General features: G+C 40.8%; 3 protein-coding genes across 6 annotated transcripts in view; all 3 read right to left on the bottom strand.

Moving 5' to 3' along the window:
* Positions 1 to 3148: 3148 nt before the first annotated feature.
* On the bottom strand, positions 3149 to 6532 carry LOC131480104 (olfactory receptor 8B3-like). Of its 2 annotated transcripts, none has more exons than XM_058662547.1 (2): positions 6516 to 6532; positions 3149 to 4085 (listed from the first exon to the last, which is right to left on the bottom strand). In XM_058662547.1, exons 1-2 carry the CDS (start codon positions 6530 to 6532, stop codon positions 3149 to 3151), a joined length of 954 nt encoding a protein of 317 aa, XP_058518530.1. The 2 variants fall into 2 exon arrangements, with proteins under 2 accessions (XP_058518530.1, XP_058518531.1); XM_058662548.1 differs by lacking the exon at positions 6516 to 6532 and adding an exon at positions 4919 to 4926.
* A 6873-nt stretch (positions 6533 to 13405) lies between these two features.
* Positions 13406 to 14347, bottom strand: LOC131480103 (olfactory receptor 8B3-like). Its single transcript, XM_058662546.1, has one exon. It carries the CDS (start codon positions 14336 to 14338, stop codon positions 13406 to 13408), a length of 933 nt encoding a protein of 310 aa, XP_058518529.1. The 5' UTR covers positions 14339 to 14347.
* A 6062-nt stretch (positions 14348 to 20409) lies between these two features.
* The window catches only part of LOC101518591 (uncharacterized), a 28920-nt gene continuing 26296 nt past the window's right edge, over positions 20410 to 23033 (bottom strand). For 2 of the 3 annotated variants that reach the window (XM_058662542.1, XM_058662544.1), the window contains exons 18-19: positions 22008 to 22119; positions 20410 to 20842 (exon numbers count right to left, since the gene is read on the bottom strand). In XM_058662542.1, coding sequence (XP_058518525.1) covers positions 20793 to 20842; positions 22008 to 22119 — 162 coding nt within the window. In that variant the 3' untranslated portion in view covers positions 20410 to 20792. Of the gene's footprint in view, positions 20843 to 20901; positions 21040 to 22007; positions 22120 to 23033 lie in introns of those variants that run through there. The other variant, XM_058662543.1, reaches the window with a different exon arrangement.

Below are 23033 nucleotides of genomic sequence, written 5' to 3'. Positions count from 1 at the left end.
CCCTGCTGGACCATCACTCCTACAGGACAGCATAGCTGGGATGGGGGCAGACCAGGCAAGGCAGGGCTACAGCACCTGTTAGCTTGCACGTAAACTGGATCTGGGAAAAGCCAGACTGGATTGACTGTTCCTACTGGTACATGCATAAGCCAGAGTGGGTGTGGGTTGATCGGGATTTGCCACAGCATCAGTTGGAAGACGCTGGCACTGGGGGCAAACTCTGTCAAGCTAAACTGCAGAACCACCTGGAGAATGCAAGATCCAGGAGTGGGCCCATCAGGAAAATAGTGGGACATGGGACAGATTGTGGCAGTCTGCCATACATATTGGCAAGTACGGCAACTAGGGTAGGGGTGGGCCTGGTGGGGGTTACTGAGGAGGCCCAGCTCTGACACATGCATTCCACAGTTAGATTATGAAATCTGCAATTCTCTTCACAGTTGGGGTTCTCAATCCATCAGTTCATTTTGGGAGACTGCAAAGAAACTTCATCTGAGGTGATCCTAGACATGATTCTCGTGTGTGCTTGCCAACACAGGGTCCATCACAGACTGTCGTTCAAATCAGCTTTCATGCACATTGTTAGTTGCAATTGCTGTGTCAGTTCTGTCTCCAGCCCTGTCTTCTACATAGACCAATGGATGTTCCAGCCCAGCCTGATCCTGCTCACTACACACGTGGCCCCCATGCAAATCCATGGTAGTTGTAGCCTAGTAGGAGCGACCCTCAATAACCCCCACTGTCTGTTTATGTGACTGAGGTCGTTAAAGAAGTAACTGAATTAGGTCATCATTGTTACAATAACCAAACCGCTTTATACCCTTTTAAAATAAGAAACAGATACACACAGTCAAGCAGTGGCAAGTAATCAGCAGAAGAAATCAAGCCTCTGAGGATTCAGGGCTGGGCAGCACTCTGCAAACAAGGAGAAAAGCCTAAGGAGCAACCAAATGTGCCAACAACTAACTCCCAAACAGGGAGAGGATAAATTTCTGTCTGTGTAGTCATTCAATCTGTGGTATTTTGTTATGGTAATGTTAGCAAACTAATAGAGTCATATGTAAATCACTAGCAAAGACAGAACTCAAACACTCATGACTTGAAAAAAACTGGATTTTAATTTAAAAAAGCGGTTTCAATAAATGAAGTCTGATTACTTGGAAAAGAATTCATGTCCTTGTTGAACTAGTCCAAATACAAAATCTCCAAAGTCCTCATAAAAATAAAACTGGGGGAGTATTTACTCCATGTTTTAATCTAGATATGGATTTTACTTTGACTATTTGTGAATTCATTATTTGACAGTTCACAGGGTAACCTGAAAAAGTAGAATCAAGAAAGCAGGATTCAAGCAGTAACACCTACGATAGAAATGGCACCCACTCTGTGGTCATAGGGCACTTCCTCTGTGCTTTCCTGCATCTGTGGTTATCCAAATTTCCTCATCTTTAAAAGGAACAAAAGGCCATCATGATCTTTTAACATTCTTACTTCTTGAAGGGACCCTGCCAATAGTGAGCCTCTGGGGCTTAGAGCGGCAATAATTTTGGAGGAAAGGTCACTCAGTGTATCTCAATCTTTATTAACCAAACAGCATTGAGCCAATATTGAAATGTCACTGACTTTTTATGTGTGACACATTGAAGACTTGACATATGAGAGAAACCAATTGTTTTGGTTTTTCAGTTTTAAGATCTATTCATTTACTTGAAAGTCAAAGTTACAGCAGGTGGACATTGGTTGGGCTGAGGGGCACAGAAAGAGAGACATCTTTCATCTACTGATTCACTTCACAAATGGCCAAAACAGCTACACAGGACCAAACTGTAATGAAGAGATTAATCTGGATTCCTTACAGGAGAGGTTGAGGCAAACATTTGGGGATTTTTCCTACTTTTTACAGACAATTATCAGGTTACTGCCCCATAACTGGAGCAGCCTAGGCCAGAACCAATGTCCATGTGGTAGCCCTCTCCACCACATCACAGCCACAGTGTCCTCACACACAGCTGGAGGTCACTGCCTCTAGGACCTGGCTCCAGCAGCCTCTGCATGGAATGCTCCTGTGCATGCATCCCTTTTGTCCTCAGCACTCAGGATACTCACCAGCACCTCCTCAGAAAGGCCCTTCTAAACACCCACTCTAAAGTAGCTCGCAGGTACTCTCTGTATCATCACCTTAATGTGATCATTCTGCATAACCTTCCCACGACATGTCCTCACATGCATGTCTCCTCAAGAGCACCTGCACTTCATCTGTATCTGTCTAAACAATCAGCCCTCTGGGACCTCACACATTCCCGTCTTTATTATCCTTCAGATTATAGAATTAGAAACACCTGGTACAGGGTAGATACACATCAAGCATTTCCTAGTTAAATACTGTATTATTTATGCCATGTAATCCTCTGATTTAAAAAGATCAATGAAAAGTAAGAAAAAATGACTGATAATGATGTGCTAGAGTCTGAAATCTATTTAGGAAGAAGAAAATGATTTCTGTAGCAATCATTTGTAAACATTTATATGAAAATCCTTCCCCCAAAAACACACAGCATGATCAAATACTTATGCTCCTGCTCTGAAGTGCATGCTATAAAATGATTTGTGTGTGCGTCAGTGTGCTATTCCATAAAATTATGTGTTTCTGGTACTTGACCAGGACCATAAGTGCATATTCCTTCTCTATGCCTCATGATCTCCAGAGACAAAACAGGGAACAATCCAAATACCAAAGTGGGAAAAATATCACCCCAGTTCCCCTTGTGTGGAAATAGAGCAATGTCAAAATATAAAGCTGCAATCAGTGAGAGAGGGCTATGACATTAAGAAAACAAGAATGTACCTAAGTTCACCAACCTGATAAAAGCATGAACACAACTTCACTGGAACTAGATGGGTCTGAGAAAAAACATTCACATTCTTTTTGGTGTAATTATATGCAACTTTTCCTCTGAAAACACACTTATATTGAAAGACTGATACTCTGCTTGGTCATATTGTCTTGACTGTGATCTACATAACTTAATAAATTGTTCCTATTTTCTAAATCCTGTGTATTTTTCTTTTGATCTATTCATCTTCTTTTCAGGGATTTATGTATCATCTGATCAACCGAAAATTGACATCAACACAACTGTAGTTATATTCAAGAAAAGACCAATTTCTGCTTCATCATCTTACTCAATGCAACATGTACATCTTTGTTCCTCAAGCTATAGATGAGAGGATTCATCATTGGACCCACAATGGTGTAAAAGATAGAAAACAGTTTTCCTTGAGCCAGAGAGTCACCAGGAAAAGGCTTGAAGTATGTAAGTCCTGCAGATCCAAAGAAAAGACACACCGTTATTATGTGGGAGCTACAGGTACTGAAGGCTTTGGACCTGGCATGAGAAGAACGGATGTGCAGGATGCTACAGAGGATCCGGCTATAGGAAACAAACAGAGTGACACTGGGAACGGCTGTGTTGATGCCCAACACGACAAAAATGACCAACTCATTGACATAGGTGATTGTGCATGACAGCGGGAGGAGAGGAGCAATGTCACACATGTAATGATTGATGATGTGCTCATTACAAAAGCTGAGTCTCAGCATGCACGTAGTGTGGGCCACAGCACCCACAAATCCCATTGCATACACCCACACTGTCAACACAAGACAGATCTGAGGAGACATGATGACCTTGTACAGCAGGGGCTTGCAGATGGCCACATAACGGTCATAGGCCATACATGTCAAGATATAGTACTCATTGATTACAAAGAAGCAGAAGAAAAAGAGCTGAGTGAGGCACTCAGCATAGGGGATGATGTTCACTTTCACAAAACTCATCAGCATTCTGGGTATTATGACACAGGAGTAGCAGAGATCCACAAAGGAAAGGTTGAAGAGAAAGTAGTACATGGGAGTGTGCAGGTGAGGGTTCAGAACAATGAGAACAATCAGGCCCAGGTTCCCCACCACAGCCATGACATAGATGCCTAAGAACAGGAAGAAGAGGGGCAGCTGCAGCTCTGGCTGCTGTGTTAATCCCAGCAGGACAAACTCAGTCACTGAAGAGTCATTTCCTGAGGCCATTCTTCCCTCATTTGTCTCTGTGATAAGTGGAAATACAGAAGCATTAGAGCAGCAGAACTCAGCTCACCAACAACACCACACAAATACGAATGTGTTCTAGATGAGGGAGTGAACTGAAGCCAAGAATTATGAGCATTTTCATTTATTCCTCTTATAATTCAAAGAGCATCCTCAAAGTTGAATTCCAAAAACACCTATGGGCAATTCTGTAAGAAGGTGAAGAAACTCTTTGAACATTCCAGAGTCTGTAATGCTTCGTGTCTACTACTAGCCTCCTCATTGTCAATGGTGAAGTAGAAGAGAGAGGGACAATTTTCAGCATGCTGGGTTCTCAAATTTAAGGTTTGAAAGGAATTAGCAGAACAGATACAGTCAACACACTCACCCTTTGACCTCAGGATTCAGAGAGGACCTCCTATTCTCACAGAGAGGGAATTGCCATGATAAGCATTGCAGTAAACAATCCAGAAAGGACATTTCTTTGGGTTTCATCAAGTTGAGCACCACACAAACCTGAAAAGCTTCTTCAGTCCCTGAAACTGTGAAACCATGTATCACAATACTTTCTGGTGATGGTTCTCATCAGTGTTTCCTTGCCAGCATAGGCGGTGACAAATGGGATTTGCCAGTTCCAGAAAAGTTATTTGGTAGAATGGCCCATGGGATTTAATGAGCTAGGAAATCCTAAGGACCTTATTAAAGAGTTGGAAGACCTGTGTTTCTTCTCTATCCCCCGAGGTAGTGCAATGGAGCTAACGCTCATTACCTATCCTATATTTGCAAACAAGTTTATAACAATGACATTCCCTGTTGGATCAACAACATTTTTCATACGTTATCATTCCTAAAATTAGTAATGCCCCACTTCAGGAAATATGGTGACATGTCCTGTAGTTATAGCTCTCTGGATATGAAAACCTATAAATTCATTATTTTTTTTCTTGTTCTGATTCTTTCCACAACACATAAACACACTTGCTGCAGCCACAAATATTAGCATCTAAGCTCCTAAAAGCAGATACATTTTTTTATTTTCTTCTATGAAGTGTCTATAGCATCTTTAAGAAATACTTGGCACACATATTAGGTCCTCAATAAATATTTCATAATAAAAGATTGAAAGAATGATAATCCCTTTCCCACCACCCTGGCACCCATGAAAATCTATTCTCTCCTAAGTAGAGGCCTATGTCATATCTGTGTTATATTTCTAGACCTGAATGTAGCACAAAAACATAGTTGTGGCATGTGACATGCCATTTCTGGTCTCTTAGAGAGCATCCAAGAGAACTTCTAATTACAAGTAAGGAGTGCAAGAAAGACAGGTTTCCATCTTCACTGAACTTCACACTGAGAACTTGCAGTCTCTCCCAATGTCTCAGTGTGTGCCACCAGAGGCACAGATCTGAAGATCAAAGGCAGCTTTAGATCAGCAGCGGAAGCTCTCAAGGGGAAAAACCAAGGGTAAGTTCACTATAGGAGGACAACAGGAGCCACTCCAGATTTTCACTTTAACTTTTAGGCAACAACACAGAATAATAGTCAAAGTGCATAACTAGAAAGATTAATATGGTGGGAACCTGATGGAATGAACTTCAAAAGGAACTTGTATGCATAATTCATCATCCCATGAGTGATTTTCAACAAAATTGAGAAACCTGAATTAGTAGCAAAATTGTAATTCCAAAAACACGTTTATGCAAGAGACATTACAATGGAAGAGTTCTCATAACTGCTTACACTTGGTATGGAAAATAGACAAGAATGACACTCAAAGAGAACAACCTATTGGTTTGCATAAATTCTCTCATTGCTAATGGTAGAAACACAGAAAAGAATGAAAATCTTTAAAATTTGCACTATCAGATTGTCCTGGACAATCAAATATTCAAGGAAAATCACACAGTAAGTCAATGACCAAGGAAAGGTAAAGGAGAAAGGCTTCAATTTGGAAAATGCATAGTGATAGTTTCCATCATATTAAAATATGCTATGGGTACAGAAGAGGAGATATGTGGCCTAGATTTGGAATTGATAGGAACCTCACATCCCCCATTGAAGAATCTAGATTCAATTCAAGGCTGTTGCTCTCGACCAGCTATGGTGAATACGGACTGTAAGAGACAACAGTAAGGGCTCAAGTTGTTGAACTTCTGCCAAGTATTGAACTCCTGGTTCCAGGCTTTAGGGATCTGTCCATTTAGACAATTTAAGAAGTAAATCAGTGGGTGTGAGTTCTTAAATTCATCTACTCTCCCTCTCTCTCCCTCCCCTGCTGATTCTTTCATTAATAATTAATTGTTTAAAATAAAGCCATGGGATTATTTGAGTAAATGGGATAACAGAAAAAGAGCCGAAGTAACCAAAAAACCAGTCTTTTATTTTTTATTTACTATTAGGATAATTTACACCCCAATAATTTCAAAAATACTTTCCAATTATCTTCATTATCATATTCCTCAAAATTGTGAAGAGACTTAATATCCTTCAGGGAAAACTTAAAAAGCATCCCATAAGATTTGTATTCCTTCACTTACAAGAATGATGAGGACCATGGTGATTCATTAAAATTTCTGTTTTCTATGGAAATATTAAGATCTCTTATTAAGTTGAAAAATGTTAGATACATTCCCAATAAGCTGATTTTACATCAAATCACATTGCATGAAGGATTTTATTCCACTATTCCTTTTATGTTTTGAGAACTTTTAAATTATTTTTATTGTTTACAACATTTTCCATGCTACAATTCCATAGACTCAGGGATTTCCATTCTCACCCTCCTCATCTTCCCTCATATCCACTGATTTCCCCTATATTATTAAGACATTATACTTCTTCAGCTCTTATCACAAGTTCATCCTTCTTCTATTAAAGTGTTTCCTCACTTTGTAGATACAGACATGGGTAGAAAGTCCAACATGCTACTAAGCTTTATATTAGATGATATTATCATAAATGTATAGAATGGTAAGCCTGTATTAACTAAGTGAATGTTTAGTTTCCAGGATTAATTTCATCCTAAGCTCATCTTCTAAAGGCAAACAGAAATTTTGCTCAAAATCTTTTGCATATCATTACCAAGATTCTGTATTTAAAAAAAAAAACTTATTTCAGGTTCAAGAAAAAAAGTTATCACATGCATGCTATAATTATTGCTAATTTAAATACTATCATTATCATCATGGATTCAACCACAGTACAGAATATTCTCATTACCATAAAAAATATTCCCACTGAGTGTTTCTAGCCAAGGTGTTGCTCCTGCCTCTATTCTTCCCTGAAAAGCAACAACACGCTCTCCATTTCTAGACATTCAAGACTGAAAGTTTTATATACAAAGATATCCATCAAATCACTTGTTTATCGGTTACAACTCCACTTCTAAACTAGCTTCCAGCTAATACACACCTGTAGAGGCACCTGAATTGGCTCAAGTTTGGGATATCTTCCTCTCATGTGGGAGATCCAGAGATCAGTAACCAATTCTCAGCTGTAGTTTAGACCATGCCTAACTGTTGTTGCAATCAGTGGAAAAACAAATCAGAAAGTAAAAGATCTCTCTAAGTATTCTCTTCTGGGTCTGCTCGCCCTACCCAACTCCTGCCTCCCAACGCTTCCCTGTCCCAACTTAAATTTTAAAATAAATACAGAAAAAGAACGTGATGAATACTCTGGTTGGTATTTAAATCTCTCAGTAGACCAGGAGCCAGAACAAGCCTTCTGTATAGCATTCCAAAATGACTGAGTCTAAATTGCTTTACAAGAATGGCTGTTATTATTCTTAAAATGACAAGTAGTAATAGGTTCTCAAAGGTTTCTTGCCACAGTTTTCCTAGGGTTGACTTTAAGAACTGATTTACTCTGCCATGCAGTGAGCAGATCTCAAGCTGTTCTGGGCTACAGGATCTGTATTTTTGCTCCCCTGCCTGTGTGTCTGTGCCATTGATAAATTAGGCTGCACTGGACTTAAAGCTAGCTATTTTAGCTCCACCCTCCCCCACCATGCAGTGGGTAAATCTGGAGCTGGTCTAGACTGAGGCTCAGGAGTATTCTCCATCCACCACCACTATGCGATGGGCAGATCTCGAGCTGGTCTGGGCTGGAGGGTCTGTATTTTTGCTCCCCCAGCTGCGTAGTTGTGGCAGGTGGAACTTGGGCTGGGCATCCCAGGCACAAATGGTGCTGGGCAAAGCCCTCAGGCCACTCAATGATGCGTTCTGGGGACTTGAGGGTGTAGGGTTACAGGAAGTCTGGTGGATGGCGCAGATTGGGGTAATCAGGGTCCTGAAGATTCATGTCCAAGTGAGGAATGAATTCTGTGGGTCTTCCATGGACAAGGTGACTGCCATTGCAGGGCTAGGTCATGGAATCCACCAGGGAGAGTCAGAATAGAGAACAGGTACTGTGAGGGCGCAACTGGGTCTGGGAGTAGAATCTGCTGGGGAGTATGTGGGATCACCCATATGGAAGAGCAATCTCTGTTGGCACACACAAGATCTGTGGCGTGGAATAGGCCTGTATGGGGAACTAGGGCAACACCCTGGCTGGGTTGAAATTCACACTGGTGAGCACAAGAACCAGAATGGGTCACTGGGCTGGGCTAAACATGGCTGCAATCTCTTTCGGCATGGGTGTGTACTACGCTTGGGGAGTACCAGATTGGGCTAGACTCCAGCAACAACTGGGTGTAGAACAGGCTTAGCTAGGTCTCTGCTCCTGCTATGGACCAGGTGTGGCTAGGCTACAACACCCAACAGTTAAGAACTGGAAAGGATATGGGCCAATTGGAAAGGGACACCATTCCTACCAGGACAACAGGTCCACAAAGTCAACCTGGGCCAAGGACCCACTGGTGTGCTCAAGATCTGACACTGGGAGAAGGCCAGGGTCCTTGATTTGACCCGCGTGGTGGGGCTAGATCCATTACCTCCAGGTGTAGGGGATCCAGTACTGGCCAGATTGCCTGGCCCAAGTTCTTGGGCCCACCTTAAGCTGCATGCTAGATCCATGAGCCCCAGGTGTGGGCGTCCAATGGAGCTCAGGTTACCTGGCCTGGGTCCTTGGACCTTCCCGCACAGTGAGTGCCAGATCCATAAGCCCCAGGGACAGGAGGTCTGGTGCATCCTGGGTCATCTGGCTGAGGACCATTGCTACACCTGTGCAGTTGGTGCTAAGTTCGTGAGCCCCTGTGGCAGATGTCTGGCAGGGCCCATGTCATTAATCCCAGGTCCCTGCACCTGCCTGCACACTGGGTGTCGGATCTGTGAGTCCAAGAATGGGAGACTGGTGGGGCCTGAATGATCTTGCTCAGCACTTTCAGTCCACCTGCAGGGTGGGTGCCGGATCTGTGAGCCCCACAGCTTGGGGGTCCGTAGGTTTCTGGGTCTCCTGGCACAGATCCTTGGGCCTGCCTGTGCAGTGGGTACAAGGTCTGTGAATCCCAGAGGCAGGTGTTCAGCACTGCCCAGGTTTACTAGCCCAGTTCATTGGGTCCACCCACATTTTGGATGCTAATTCCGAAAGCCTCATAGAGAGGAAGATAGAGGGGTCTAACAGGGTCCAGGTCACCTGGCCCAATCCCTGGGCCAGCCTGTGCAGTGAGTGCTGGATCTGTGAGCACTAGGGGTAGAAGAATGTGGCAGGGCATGGGTTGCCTGGCCCAGGGTCTTGACACTGCCTGCCTGGTGGGAGCTGGATCAGTGAGCACCAGGGTTGGGAGTGAGGGGATCCACCAAGACCTGATCATCCGGCCCATGTCCTTGGGACTGCCTGCATAATGGGTATTGGGTATATGAGCCCCAGGGTTGGGGATACAATGGGGTCTGAGTAACCTTGCCCAGGTCCATGGACCCACCTGTGAGAACTGGCCTTCCTCACTATAAAGGATGGAGTGCTGGACCACAGATTATGGAGCACATAGAGCATGCGGTATATCGTTGTGGAGGCCTTCAGAGGACATAGGATACCATAACAAAGAACAGAAAACAGAACATACGGACAACTACCACAACCAAACGATGACAACAAGTATCTGGATGAATGCAGACTCTAAGGTCAACTGTGTCAGCCAACAGACATTGAAAGGGATTCGTCATCATTAGATTGGAGAGATGGGGAGCATTTCATAACTATCATATCCACCTGGTCAGAACACTCAGATATATGCCCCATTGAGAGTGTGGGTTGATGTTGGGTAGCTGTTCCCCATTCCTGAGCACTGGGATGTTTGGAAGACTGGGTTTAACTTCTCCCCATATTTTTTTATTCCTCCAGAAATGGGAAGAAGAAATAGAAAATTTGGAAGCAATCATCACCAACACTTCTGCCTATCCCTGAATGTTTCCTACCTCGGTCAAGGATGTGAACAGCATCTAAAATAATAATAAAACTGAAAAATACAAAACCAAAATAATAATAATGATAAAACAAAATAAGAAACAACAGAGGTTGATAAAAAAAAAAAAAGAAGAAGAACTGTTTTACATTTTTTTGCTTTTCCTGAAGTTTGTGGCCTCCAGAAGAATGTGTATTGCAGGTAATTCCTAAGGCTCTTTGCACTCATGTTGAGTTATTTCCCATGAAGCAAGGACCACATTTGCTCAAGAGCTTGCGTGGGAACTCAAAAGTGTGGAACAGCATCATTCAGCAAGAACTGAGCCATTTCTGTTGGCTTTCTGCGGGTGAGTTGATAAGGCTGCTAAACCACCCAGTGTTGAATGGTTCACAAGGCCTCCCTTACAGGTTTTACCATCTGGATAAGGTCACCTTTCACACAAACAGCTGTATCACAATGCAGTCACCAAATCCATTCCCAGGTTAAGAGCCATAAGGACTTAATTACTTCTTGTCTAAGGAAAGAAAATTTAGGCATCATGTTTCAAACATCCACCAGCACCATTTTCAGTCTCTATCCATGTGCTCATGTCTCCTTTCTGAGGAGGCTTTGGGAAACTACAGGCAAGTAGGTTCTGAGACAAGGTTCAAGACTGCCTGAGTCTCTGTGACCTGGGAGGATGCCAGCTGGCAGTTCTATCAGCTGGGTTATTTCCTTTAATGGTCTGAGTATTTCCTTTGAGCGCTCCTCATAGTAAATGGAGCAGAAGCAGAATCCAATCCTTAACACTCTGATATGGATGCAGGCATTCCTGGAGTTTAACTGCTACACCAAACACTCACTCTGGAAGTATTGTTTTGGACACTGCAGGGAACAAAGCACTCACCAGTTCCTCTTGACATGACACTGCTTTTCATGTGTCTCAGGAACTACATATGGTCTAATTTCATTGGCTTTCGTTATCTTGTTTTATAAGCTACATTTAGAGCTATTTTATAATTAATAAATTAACAAAATTATAATCATCACATCAGTAAAATACACTTACTTATTTTAAATGTATACCTTTTACTCTTGATTCCATGTATTTCCTGACATGTGATAGTTTTTACATCAGTGCTAAGCTAATAATGTATTCGAAGCTGCACTTACAAACTATAGAATTAAATTTGTGTAATACATATTTAAATGAAGCAATTTAAATGGTAATTAGCTACACAACTACATTAGTAAGCAATTCTTCACAGCAACAAAACCATGAATAGTTGTAAGTTTGTACATGTACAAGCAATGACACTGATAGCAGAATTGTCTGCACAATTCCAATGAAGTGAAATGTAGTTGAATATATAAAATGCATGTTGATTTTCATGACATTCGTGGAGAGAAAATTCCCCTTAGAATGTTTAGAATGTGATTTATATAATACTAAAAATGTATAGTGCTTTCCAAACAGTATAATTTTGTTTATTCTTCAGCACGTTTTTGAAATAGTAGCCACAAAGAAAATAAAAATCTCTTATGCTGGGCAATTTGGGGGTTACTGAAGGCATGGATTTGACAACAGGTCACCATGAAACCCTTAAAGTAGCTCCAGAGTGGGCTGAAAGTGAACAGAGGTAGGATTTCAAAATAGACCAGGAGAAAAAAAAGAGAGATAACTCTTTCACTTGATTGGTTTCACACAGGTTGTCTTTGAAAGAGAAAATCTTCCGCAATGATAATCCTCTGACTCTGCACACATTTCCTAACTCTTCCCCTGCACAACACACCCATGTCCTAATATGTGCCCCTTCTCCACCACACCACTGGCACACCGACCCTCACACCCAGTAGGATGGTCACTGCCTCTGAGACTCGGTGTGATTGTGACCTAGGCCTGAAATGCTTCACGTGCTTGGCTCCCTCTTGCCAGTCAGGGCTCAGGGTAAACGTCACCCCCCCAAGAAAGCCCTTCCTGACCAACCTCTCTATTGTGAGCTCACAGATGTTCTCTGTTTGCCCTCTTAATGTGAGACTCTGCGTACACTTTCATGATGTATTCACATGTATCTGTTCATTCATCCTGTCTCCACTGGAACACCTGCACCCATTTCACATTCTGTAAATAACCCTCTGAGAACCATGCAATTTGTGGTCCTAATGTCGACACTTTTTGAATTTTAAACATAAGCTGGTACAGTTCAGTTAATCTTTGCCAATTATAATACTGTATCATTTATATCTGACATGAGAGGAACAACAGAAATTAGTGAGATACAATGGTTTAGAATTTTAAAATTTATTTGGAATGAGAAATTATTTTCCCCTAATAATTGGTAAACATTTGTGATAAAAAATATTCCCAATGAATCTAAAACATATTGCAGTACCCACATGCCCGCCCTAAAGTCCAAGGAGTTAAACCCAATGAAAGTCACCTTTATTCAAATATTCCAAAAGGTCATTTTTATTTTCTATCCTTAGCCAGGGAAGATGAAAATTGTTGGGTTCCAAGTACCACTGGTCTTTGAAATGACAATGAGTTCAGACCTAAAACTACAATGAGAAGAGTATCACTCATATTTCTTCTTTGAGGAAACTAAACAAAACAAAAAAGATTGGTGAATTTATGAATAAAATGATAAATGAGTTCAATTTCACACAGGTAGCTGTCTCAAACACAAAGTTGCACAGATATTCTGGATGTGTCAGAGTAAAAATGTTCATAGTTTTTCAATTTCTGGAGTTACTATCATCCAGTTTTTCCTCTTTACAATAACGTAATTCCTAAATTTTTTAAAATAACAAAATGCAAAATCTCTCTGAAGTTTGAAAATCTAATACTTCACTCACATTCCTGTCTTCATATATGACTTGCTTTGTGTAACTAATTTAATCTTCCCTGTTATCCAGAACATTTTATTTTGATTTCTTAGTCTTTTCCAGAGATTTACAGCTTATGTCCTTATACAGAGTTGGCATCTACATAACATAGTTTCAGGTTAATAAAGGATGTTTCTCTTCAATGTTTTACTCAATGCAGTGTGTACATCTTTGTTTCTCAAGCTATAGATGAAAGGATTCATCATTGGACCCACAATGGTGTAAAAAACAGTAGATACTTTATCCTCAGCCAGAGACTCAGCCGGAAAAGGCTTGAAGTATGTAAATGCTGCAGAACCAAAGAAAAGACACACCGTTATCATGTGCGAACTGCAGGTACTGAAGGCTTTCGACCTTGCACGGGAAGAACGGATGTGCAGGATGCTACAGAGGATCTGGCTATAGGAAACAAAGAGAGTGAGACTAGGTACTGTTACATTAGTGCCCACCACAATGAAAACCACCAGCTCATTGACATAGGTGCTTGTACAGGACAGCTGGAGAAGAGGAGGAATGTCACACATGTAATGATTGATGATATTATTATCACAAAAGATAAGACGCATCATGCATACAACATGAGCTGTAGCACCCAAAAACCCCATCACGTACGCACATGCTGTCAACACAAGGCAGATCTGAGGAGACATGGTGACCTTGTACAGCAGGGGCTTGCAGATGGCCACATAACGGTCATAGGCCATACATGTCAAGATATAGCACTCATCAATTACAAAGAAGGAGAAGAAAAAGAGTTGAGTCATGCACTCAGCATAGGAGATGATGTTCGCTTTCACAAAACTGATCAGCATTCTGGGTATTATGACACAGGAGTAGCAGAGATCCACAAAGGAAAGGTTGAAGAGAAAGTAGTACATGGGAGTGTGCAGGTGAGGGTTCAGAACAATGAGAACAATCAGGCCCAGGTTCCCCACCACAGCCATGACATAGATGCCTAAGAACAGGAAGAAGAGGGGCAGCTGCAGCTCTGGCTGTTGTGTTAATCCCAGCAGGACAAACTCAGTCACTGAAGAGTCATTTCCTGAGGCCATTCTTCCCTGCGATAAGCCTGGGAAAAGAGAAGCAGCAACCATATAAAATTAGGTCCCAGTTGTAAATATTTTGCCCAGAGGTTAAGATTAGACATCCAAGCACATACACTTATCAAAATGCTGACACTGGAGTCCCATTTAGCTCCATATTACAGCTTCCTTGGAATGTATATCCTAGGAATCAGCAGGTGGTGATGGCTCCAGTACTTAAATCCCAGCAATCCAGGTGGGAGACCCACATAGAGTTCCTGGTGTTTGATGTTATGAGCATTTGGAAAGTGAACCAGGGAGGAGGGTTAGGATGGTGGAGATTTCTCTTTATCTCTTTCTCTCTCAATCTGCATTTCCATAAACAACTTACAAAATCAAGTTTTAACACATGAGAACACAGCTCCCACCAAACCTCACTGTAAAGAAACTGAGATTCTGATGGGGCAGTAGACTCAAGCTCACCCTTCTGAATACCTTCATTTCCTCCACTTTGTGAAGCTCAGAGTGTATGAAGGTCACGAACAAAAAGGTCTAGAAAGGCATCCTCTACAGAAAATGCACAAACCCTGTGGCCACTCTTAACTGTACAGCATTTCTGCTCCAACTCTAACTGGAAGTTCACCAGGACCACCTTCACATCAGTGGCAGTCTCAAAAGTGAAAAAAAAAAGGTTCTAAAAGATTGGTAGGAAAGATGCAATCAACACTCACCCTTCTGTTTTAGGAGTCAGGGTTTTCCCTTGTTAACTCTTGGCCCTAGGCTCAAAAAGGCAAGTGACCCTGAAGAATTTTATATATGCGAACAGCCCAGGAAAGAGATTCTGTTTCGTTTGGCGTCGGTTTGGGACTGCTTGAGATAAATCCCAGGTCCCAGGCCCAGCTGAGTTTAGGAAGCCAAGAATCATAGCTCATGGTTTCTAGCCAGGGTGCCTTTTGGCCAGCTAAGAGACTGATAGCTTTGCCAGTGCCGAAAGTACCACCTGTGTATGGTATTTGAAATCCAAACAACCTAATTAGAACTGGGAAAGCCTGTGTTTCTCTGCTATTTCCCCCAGAGATTAGGCTTTGCAGCCAAAGATTTACTCACCCAGCCCTGCCCTGCATATACAGCTTAGTTCATTATCACATTGATTATTTTTACATATAGTTTTGTTTTCTTTCAAGTGAGTCATGTCACACACTAGAAGAACATGAAAATAGATGCTATGGATATATATAAAAACACTACACATCAGTCAATTTGCATCAAGCTCTTTCACAACACATTTGTGGTCACTCATGTATGAATATGGTTGTTTTTTTTTTCCAAATCTTTTTATGCAACAAATTGGAACAATACATAGGACATTTGTTAGGTACCTACTACATATTTTTATAATAAAAGAGAAAATTACTAATAACCTCTTCTCCATCATTCTTGGAACTTTTACTTGATCCTGCAGCTATTCTTGTCTCATAGCCAAAAACTTATAAATAGACTCTCTAGAAGCCTCAATGTCTCTCATAGGAATAGAGTAGCTTGACTTCAGATCAAAGACAAATTTGAATCATCACAGCAAGTGAAAATTCAAGAATTATAATTCCTTCTGCGGGACTATACTATTGTAGCAACATGATGAAGATCGGGGGGGAGTTGTAGGGGAGGAGAAATTTTAGACTCCATGAAATTAAAATTCAAAATAAAAATTTTTTACTTTTTTTTAAAAAAGAATGTGCTCATTATAAAAGGTCATCAGGAGCCAGTCAAGGTTTTTCTTCACCTTTAACATAAGATTAAAGTGTTGCTCCAAGTTTGACAGAGTGACCCAGGAAGAATGAGCTGGGAGGTAATCATTTTACAGTGCATCTGACGATGAATTATTGTCATCATAATACCCTAAGTTAACAATGTCACTGTGAGTTGAAAGAAATATATGAAAGGGATGTTGAGAAACAAAATTCATTGGAGCTTCTCATAACTGGGATAAAATGGAGTAAGACCTCCCAAAAGGTAATAGTCTACATTCAGGAGTAAATTATGGTGTTATTACAACAGAAATAACTCAGAAAAAAAGAAAATATTGATAAAATTTTACATTCATTTTCGAACATGATTGGTATGAAGTGCTAACTAGACTTCTAAATAGAAGTATAAAATAGGTAAATACCTAAATGGATGTAAGGAGAATGGTTAAAACATTACAAAAATCAAATGGGGATTATTTCTAGATTTAATATCATCAAAACCAGGATAAGTGTGTGCCCTAGCAAGCACCTTGTGGCATCACAAGACTTGAGTTTGACTGCCAGCTCAGGCTTCTGACTCCAACTTCCTGCTAACCGAGCTCTCAGTGATGGTAGTGTAGCTCAAGTCGCTGGGTTTCTGTCACCAAAAGCAGGGAGACATGGATTAAGTTTCCAACTCTGTCTGGGCCCTCCCAGCTAATGGAGGTTAGGAATGAACCAAGGAGTGAGAGTGCTCTGACTCTTACTCTTTCCCGCCTTCTCTCCCGCTAAATCTTTGCTCTTGTCAATGCCTTGCAGTGATTCTCTTATGTTTTGCTCAGCAATTCGATGATTTCAAAACTCAGATTCAGATCTTTGATCCACTTCCAGGTGCCTTTTTTTTCTTAATGTAAGTTAGAGCTCTTCTTTAAAACTGTATATGAAATCCAATTTTCCCAACATAGGTTGTTAAGAGGATCGCCTTTCTTCAAGAAATGATTTTAGCTTCTTTGCGATGATTTGATGAATGGGGATGCATGGGTTGATGTCTGGGATTGCTGCTTTGTTCCACTGGTCCACATGTCAGCACAGGTAAGGACTTTGAAATTCTCCCTCAGTCAAAAATGTCCTTGGCAATGGCTATAGTAGCCGCCACTCACCTTGCCTGGGAAGATGGTATTTCCTAGATGGGCTCCAACCATTGAATATGCAAGAGTCACTGGTGGTTCTTGACTGGCAGCTGTGTGACTTTACCTTCACTGCTCCATGGAGTCCCCATTCTGTTCTGTCCATCCTCCGCTAGAGACTTCTCTCAATCTGTCCCCTGGGAATCCGATCCTTCCTTTGTTTTCTCTATCTGAAACCAGTGTAACGTAACAGACATCTTGACTCTTCATTGCACCATGGCCTTTTAATTTTTTGTATGTTTGGATATTTTTATTAACTACAACCACTAAGACTTTGACTATAATGCAGATTAAAGTTTTTAACCTCAATATAATAAATTAAGAATGATATTTATTCATTTACAGTCTTAGGAACATTGTGAACATTGTGATACTCCATAATGGTCTGGAGCATGTGAGAAATTCTGGGTTTCTTTACTGAAGCTTTTCTGTATGATTTTCACAGGTAATGGGAATTTTTTTCCACAAGAAAAATACAACTTTTTCCACAGTTACATTTTGAGAATAACACAAATGAATCAAAGTTCTTTAAATATTTTATCAATTTAAGCATAAGAAACTAGGAGGTGTAAGACATACACTGCTGTCTGCTTTTAACTTGCTTGCAAATTTCTAATTGGATCCTCTGATACCAGATAATAGAAATACAGGATTTTTCCATGTTCCCCATGGATTATCTGTGTTCTCATCATTCTAGTGCCAAAGAGTCAGGGCCTTGATGAAGAATGTCTTGCATTCCCTCAGAGTACTAGCATCTACTGAGATCTTAGGACTGCTCTGGAATAGCAGAGCCAGTCTGTGTTGATGCTGCTAAGATCTAAGTCCCCCAAATTCAGTGTGTTGTCAGGATCTATGTTGAGAGACAAGAAACTCTGGCTCACCTGTGCAAGGCATGTCTTTGAGTGGGTTTTCTTATGAATCCTTCTTGCCTCTTCAATAAGTGGAAAACAGGTCCCATAAGGCTAACAGGCCTGCTAAACTCCATAAAATTTTTAACCTAAATCCTTATGCTTCAAATAGCTTTGGCTTACAAAAGAGACCCATTTTTTAAATATTTAGTTATTTATTTTGAAACTTGAGTTTCAGAGAGGGAGGTATTTCCCATCACTCTTAGAATGCTGGTCTGAAAAACAATGCTGTGTGTAGGCATGTGGCACAATGGTCAAGTTACAGCTTTGGATACCATGTACAAGTACCTGGTTCAACTTCCAGTTAAACCATTTCCAATGCAGTTGCAGACTCTTGGAAGCAAAAGACGACAGTCTAAGTCCTTGAGTCTTTGCTCTTATGAGGAAGAAGTCAATAGATTCTGGAATGATGGGAAATTGTTAGACGTTAGTGAATAAAAGAGTGATAATGATGTGGCCTTGAGTTTTAATCATGTCAGAGCAATAAACCTCCATAATAATGCATGCCCCCTCGCCTTAGAATGTTGTAGTTTGTCTTGCAGCCTATGTGTAGTCCCAAACTCCAATGAATCTGAGCTTCAGTATGTGCCACTGGACGTTGACTAATAGGAGATTAGAAAGTATGAAGGAGCTCCTTCAGGGCTAAAACCTACCTCCCCATATGACTTCTGTGGCGGATTGGGAGCAAACTTAGAGGTACCCTCTGGTGCAGCCCTGTTGGGGGTTCTTGGAGACACTACCCATGAGGTAAGCCTGTGTTGAGGACACTGAGTGTTTTTGATGCTGACAAAATCAGCACCACGCCACTGAACCCACCAGCTTATGCAAGATTCACGGCTGAGGTAAGGCTGGCAGGAAGCCTAAAGAACTTATCCCACAAGCCTCACCAGGCCAAGTCACTGTACTCACTGTTGCATGTGAAGCTGGGTTGGGGTAGGCCAGGCGAGGAGCCTGAAGGACTGGTGCAATAGGGCTGCCTGACCCAGGACACAACACCAAATGTTGGGAGTTCACTGATGGCCTTTAGCATCATCAAGCAGTCCCTGTCTCATGTCCTGTTGGCCTCAGATACATCAGGATCTCCCATCTCAAGGACTGGCCTTGTCTCATACTCTTCATGATTGGGCCACTTCAGTTACTGGCTCCTTGAAGGAAACCGGCAATTTCTCAGCATGATGATGACAGTGCAAGGACAACCATTGGCACTGATTGGAAATTCTCTGATTCATGAGAGAGGTGTATTAGATAAGAGATTTACAACCAGGATGGGTAAGCCCTACACATCTAATCAGACAGAAAGTTGCTGCAGAAGATGTGATGAATCTATACCCTCCTGCGACACTTAAGATTTATAAAATGGAGCAGCTACGTTGCTAGCTTAGTGTCACAAGTCAGAAGTCACATATTCTACGCTCTGTGTAACTCTCACCTACCTATCTATTGATCAAATGACCCCTCCTCCCCAGGGATATACATTTCCCCATCGGGGACCTGAGGGTAGTGACATGTAACCACTCCCCTCCCCAAGCACATATGTGGCAACGTAAAAGGATGCACTCTCTCTTTTTTCCCGTGAGTATAGGATAAAAGGCAGACACATTTCTCTCTCTCACCTTTCCCTTCCTGGTCCACTATATTCCTGAACATTGCCCACATGTGTCTCTGACCACCTCACTTTCTCAATAAACTTTATAATTTTTTTTAAAGAACAAGAAAATATAAAGCAAGCAGAGGGTTTGAGAAGTGTTTGGCACTTCTTAAAACTCTTCCTCCTTAATATACAGAAGGTACAGCTTCCCTCTCAAAGATTTGGAGGGCAACAAAGAGCAAACTTGAATCCAAACACACCTAAGGTTTTCCTAGTGGCACTGTCTGTTGACTGCATGCCTTTGAGTGACTCAGAGGGCAACAGAAGCTTGCAGAAATCCCCAATAAGAATCTTGCCAAAGCTAGTAAGTGATAAAGTAATTTTTATTGTATTAAAATATAATAAATACATTTTTTAAAGAAATAAAGAAATGCAATGGAAAGAAGGATACAAACTAAATCCTTAACAGGAATATGGCAGCAAACTGAGTTTGTTCTCTGTATACTTTGTGTCCTAGTAAATTTCCTTATGTATCAAACTGTTAAACTTTTATAAGTGTAATTCAACTGATTAAGTTGCTTTTCTAGGTAGGGTTTGGCATTTGTTTCTTCAAAGTATTAATTGCTTTAATACACATTACTGTGTGTGTCAAAGTCATTTATGATATATTGAAATTCACTAGAAGAGCCTCCAGAATATTTAAAAACTGGACTGTAAGGTATTTTTAATAGCTATAAGACCAGTGAAAAGTATCTTCAAGAAAACAAAATCTCATGCATTTTCCTGTAAAGGAAAAGATGATTTTTGTGAATTTGTCTAAGTTGAAGGTGCTTCCTGTCCATTCCATTACTAATATATTCCATTACTTCTGATAGAAAGCAAAGATTTTATCCAAAATTTAGGAAAATATTGTGAACATCTGTCAAATAATTCTTAATCCAATGTGAAAGTAAGTATGAGATAAAGGTCATATGTATGTGCAAATGTCAGAATTAAAGAACTCAGGAAATTCAAGGGCAGCCGATCGAGCCGATGGCAGGTGTAGTCTGAGCATTATCCATCAATTTTGATTTCTTGTCAAGTATCAGTATTTCTGCAGTAGTGGATGCATCGTATTGATGCACTATCTGAATTAGTCCAATGTGAAAGTAAGTATCGGAAAAGGTCATATGTATGTCTCAATGTCAGAATTAAAGAACTCAGGAAATTCAAGGGCAGCTGGTTGAGCCTATGGCGGTGTAGTCTGGGCATTATCCATCTGTTTCAATTTCTTGTCATGTATCAGGATTTCTGCAGTAGTGGGTGCATCATATTGATGCACTATCTGTTGAAAAGAAAATAAAAGTTGTCTTGACACAAATATTCTAAGGCACTCAATGCATCCCAATTCCTGATGAAATGGGTTTTCCTAATGATTTCCTATAAGTGACTAGATGAAGGTACTAAAACCAGGAAAAGACACACATTTGAAGGGAATACTCACACATGTCCTCAAGTTCTACCCTATGAAATGGAGGGCCTCTTGGCTATAATTGGCCAAGTCGGGAGAGTACAAGATAGCTTCCAGATTCAGAGTAATCTCTGCTGCCCTATGAATTCCCTTTTCTCCACCTGTTTTAATGAGCATCCATACTTGACCCATAGTGTAAGCCTGATATTTGTACACTCTTCTTGTCCATATTTTAGAGATAAAGAAACTGAGCCAGACAGAGAATAATAGGCCAAAAATACAAGAAAATGATGGCAGAAAGTATGCTGTTCTAGATGGATGGTTTGACAGTAAAACAAGACATAGTTTCTTAATTATTCTGGTTTCTCTGAAAATACTTTGAAAGGACACTGGATCTTATAGAGAAAATGGGAGAGAACTCAAATAGGCATTGCTTTGAGCTCAGCATTTGGGTTTAATTCAGAATATACTGACAATCTCTACAACAGGGCTTCAAAGCATTTGCGGGAACATAGAATTAATGTATACTTATGTCTTGCTTGCAAAAAATGTTTTATCAAATATTTAAATCCATAGATAGTGACAAAATGTTTTAAATCGAATCATTAATGATTTTTATTTAAACAAATCAAAGCAATGTATGGAAAGTTAATGGAAATTCATGGAATCAATACCCATGAATTTTTTTTAAAAATTTCCATCAAAAATAGGTGAAGCAATAGTTTGGGTTGCAGTGGTTAGCTTCCTGTCATTCATGTGGGAAATCTGTATTAAGTTCTTTATTTATTGCAGGGCAAATAAGTGTCACTTCATTGCCAAAATCAGCTAATGAAGTAGGTTACCTGAAGTTTTTGAAGAGCTCTGCAGATTTATTGCATTTTCGTCCATAGGGGAAGTGACAGCTTCCTCAAAAATGCGGGAGAAATGTTTAATCAGAAATTTTACAACAGCAACCTGTAACACAAAGGGGGAAATAGAATGTATTTAAATATTTGTCATCAGTATACACAGAATTTCATGGGTAAATCAGAGATCTCACCTTAAAATGTAAAACTCGGAATTTTAAGAAAAACTCAAGCATTGCAAAAATTCTGTAAGCCCATTTCCTCTGTGAGATTTTGAGAAAAGAATACTCTCAGTTTGAGAGTTCTTGAGCCCAGACCTTTACATTCTTTTTTTTAAAACTTGCTGGCAAGTAAGAGTTACAGAGAGAAGAGGCAGAGAGGAAGATCCTCCATCCACTGGTTCACTCCCCAAGTGGCTGCCGTGGCCAGAGCTGATCCAATCTGAAGCCAGGAGCCAGGATCCTCTTCTGGGTCCCCCACACAGGCACAGAGTCCCAACTCTTTGGGCCTCCCCCACTGCTTTGCCAGGCCACAAGCAGGGAGCTAGAAGGGAAGTGGAGCATCTGGGACACAAATTGGTGCCCATATGGGATATTGCTGCCTATAAGGCCAGAACTTTAGCCACTAGGCTACTGCACTGGGCCAGAATTTTACATTCTCATTAGTGCATCAACCTCATACTTTCTGAATAAAGTTGTGAGCAATTTTATCAATGAATGCCTCTTTTTTAGATGTAATATTTTCATTTAACTTTTCTATGATGATTGGGTAAACATGTCTACTCCCCTTTTGAAATCTGTAAAGCAGTAGATAGATGCAAGCTTGGGCAAAACACTTTCAGAGATGTATCCTAAACTTAGGAAGAGCAAAGATTCTCACTGGGTGTTTTTGGCAAAAAGAGCGCAGATGTAGAAAAACTGGCTGCTTGTCCAAATTCAGTCTGTGTGCTCTGCCCTGCTACATCTCAGTCTGATTTTTTGACAGAGTAAGGTGAAGAGCTGAGGCCCCTTTGGCATATTAACT

This window comes from Ochotona princeps, chromosome 4 (assembly GCF_030435755.1).
Source record: "Ochotona princeps isolate mOchPri1 chromosome 4, mOchPri1.hap1, whole genome shotgun sequence".
Lineage (NCBI taxonomy): Eukaryota > Metazoa > Chordata > Mammalia > Lagomorpha > Ochotonidae > Ochotona > Ochotona princeps.
Note: the sequence above shows the minus strand (reverse complement) of the source record. Positions and strands in the feature narration are given on the sequence as shown.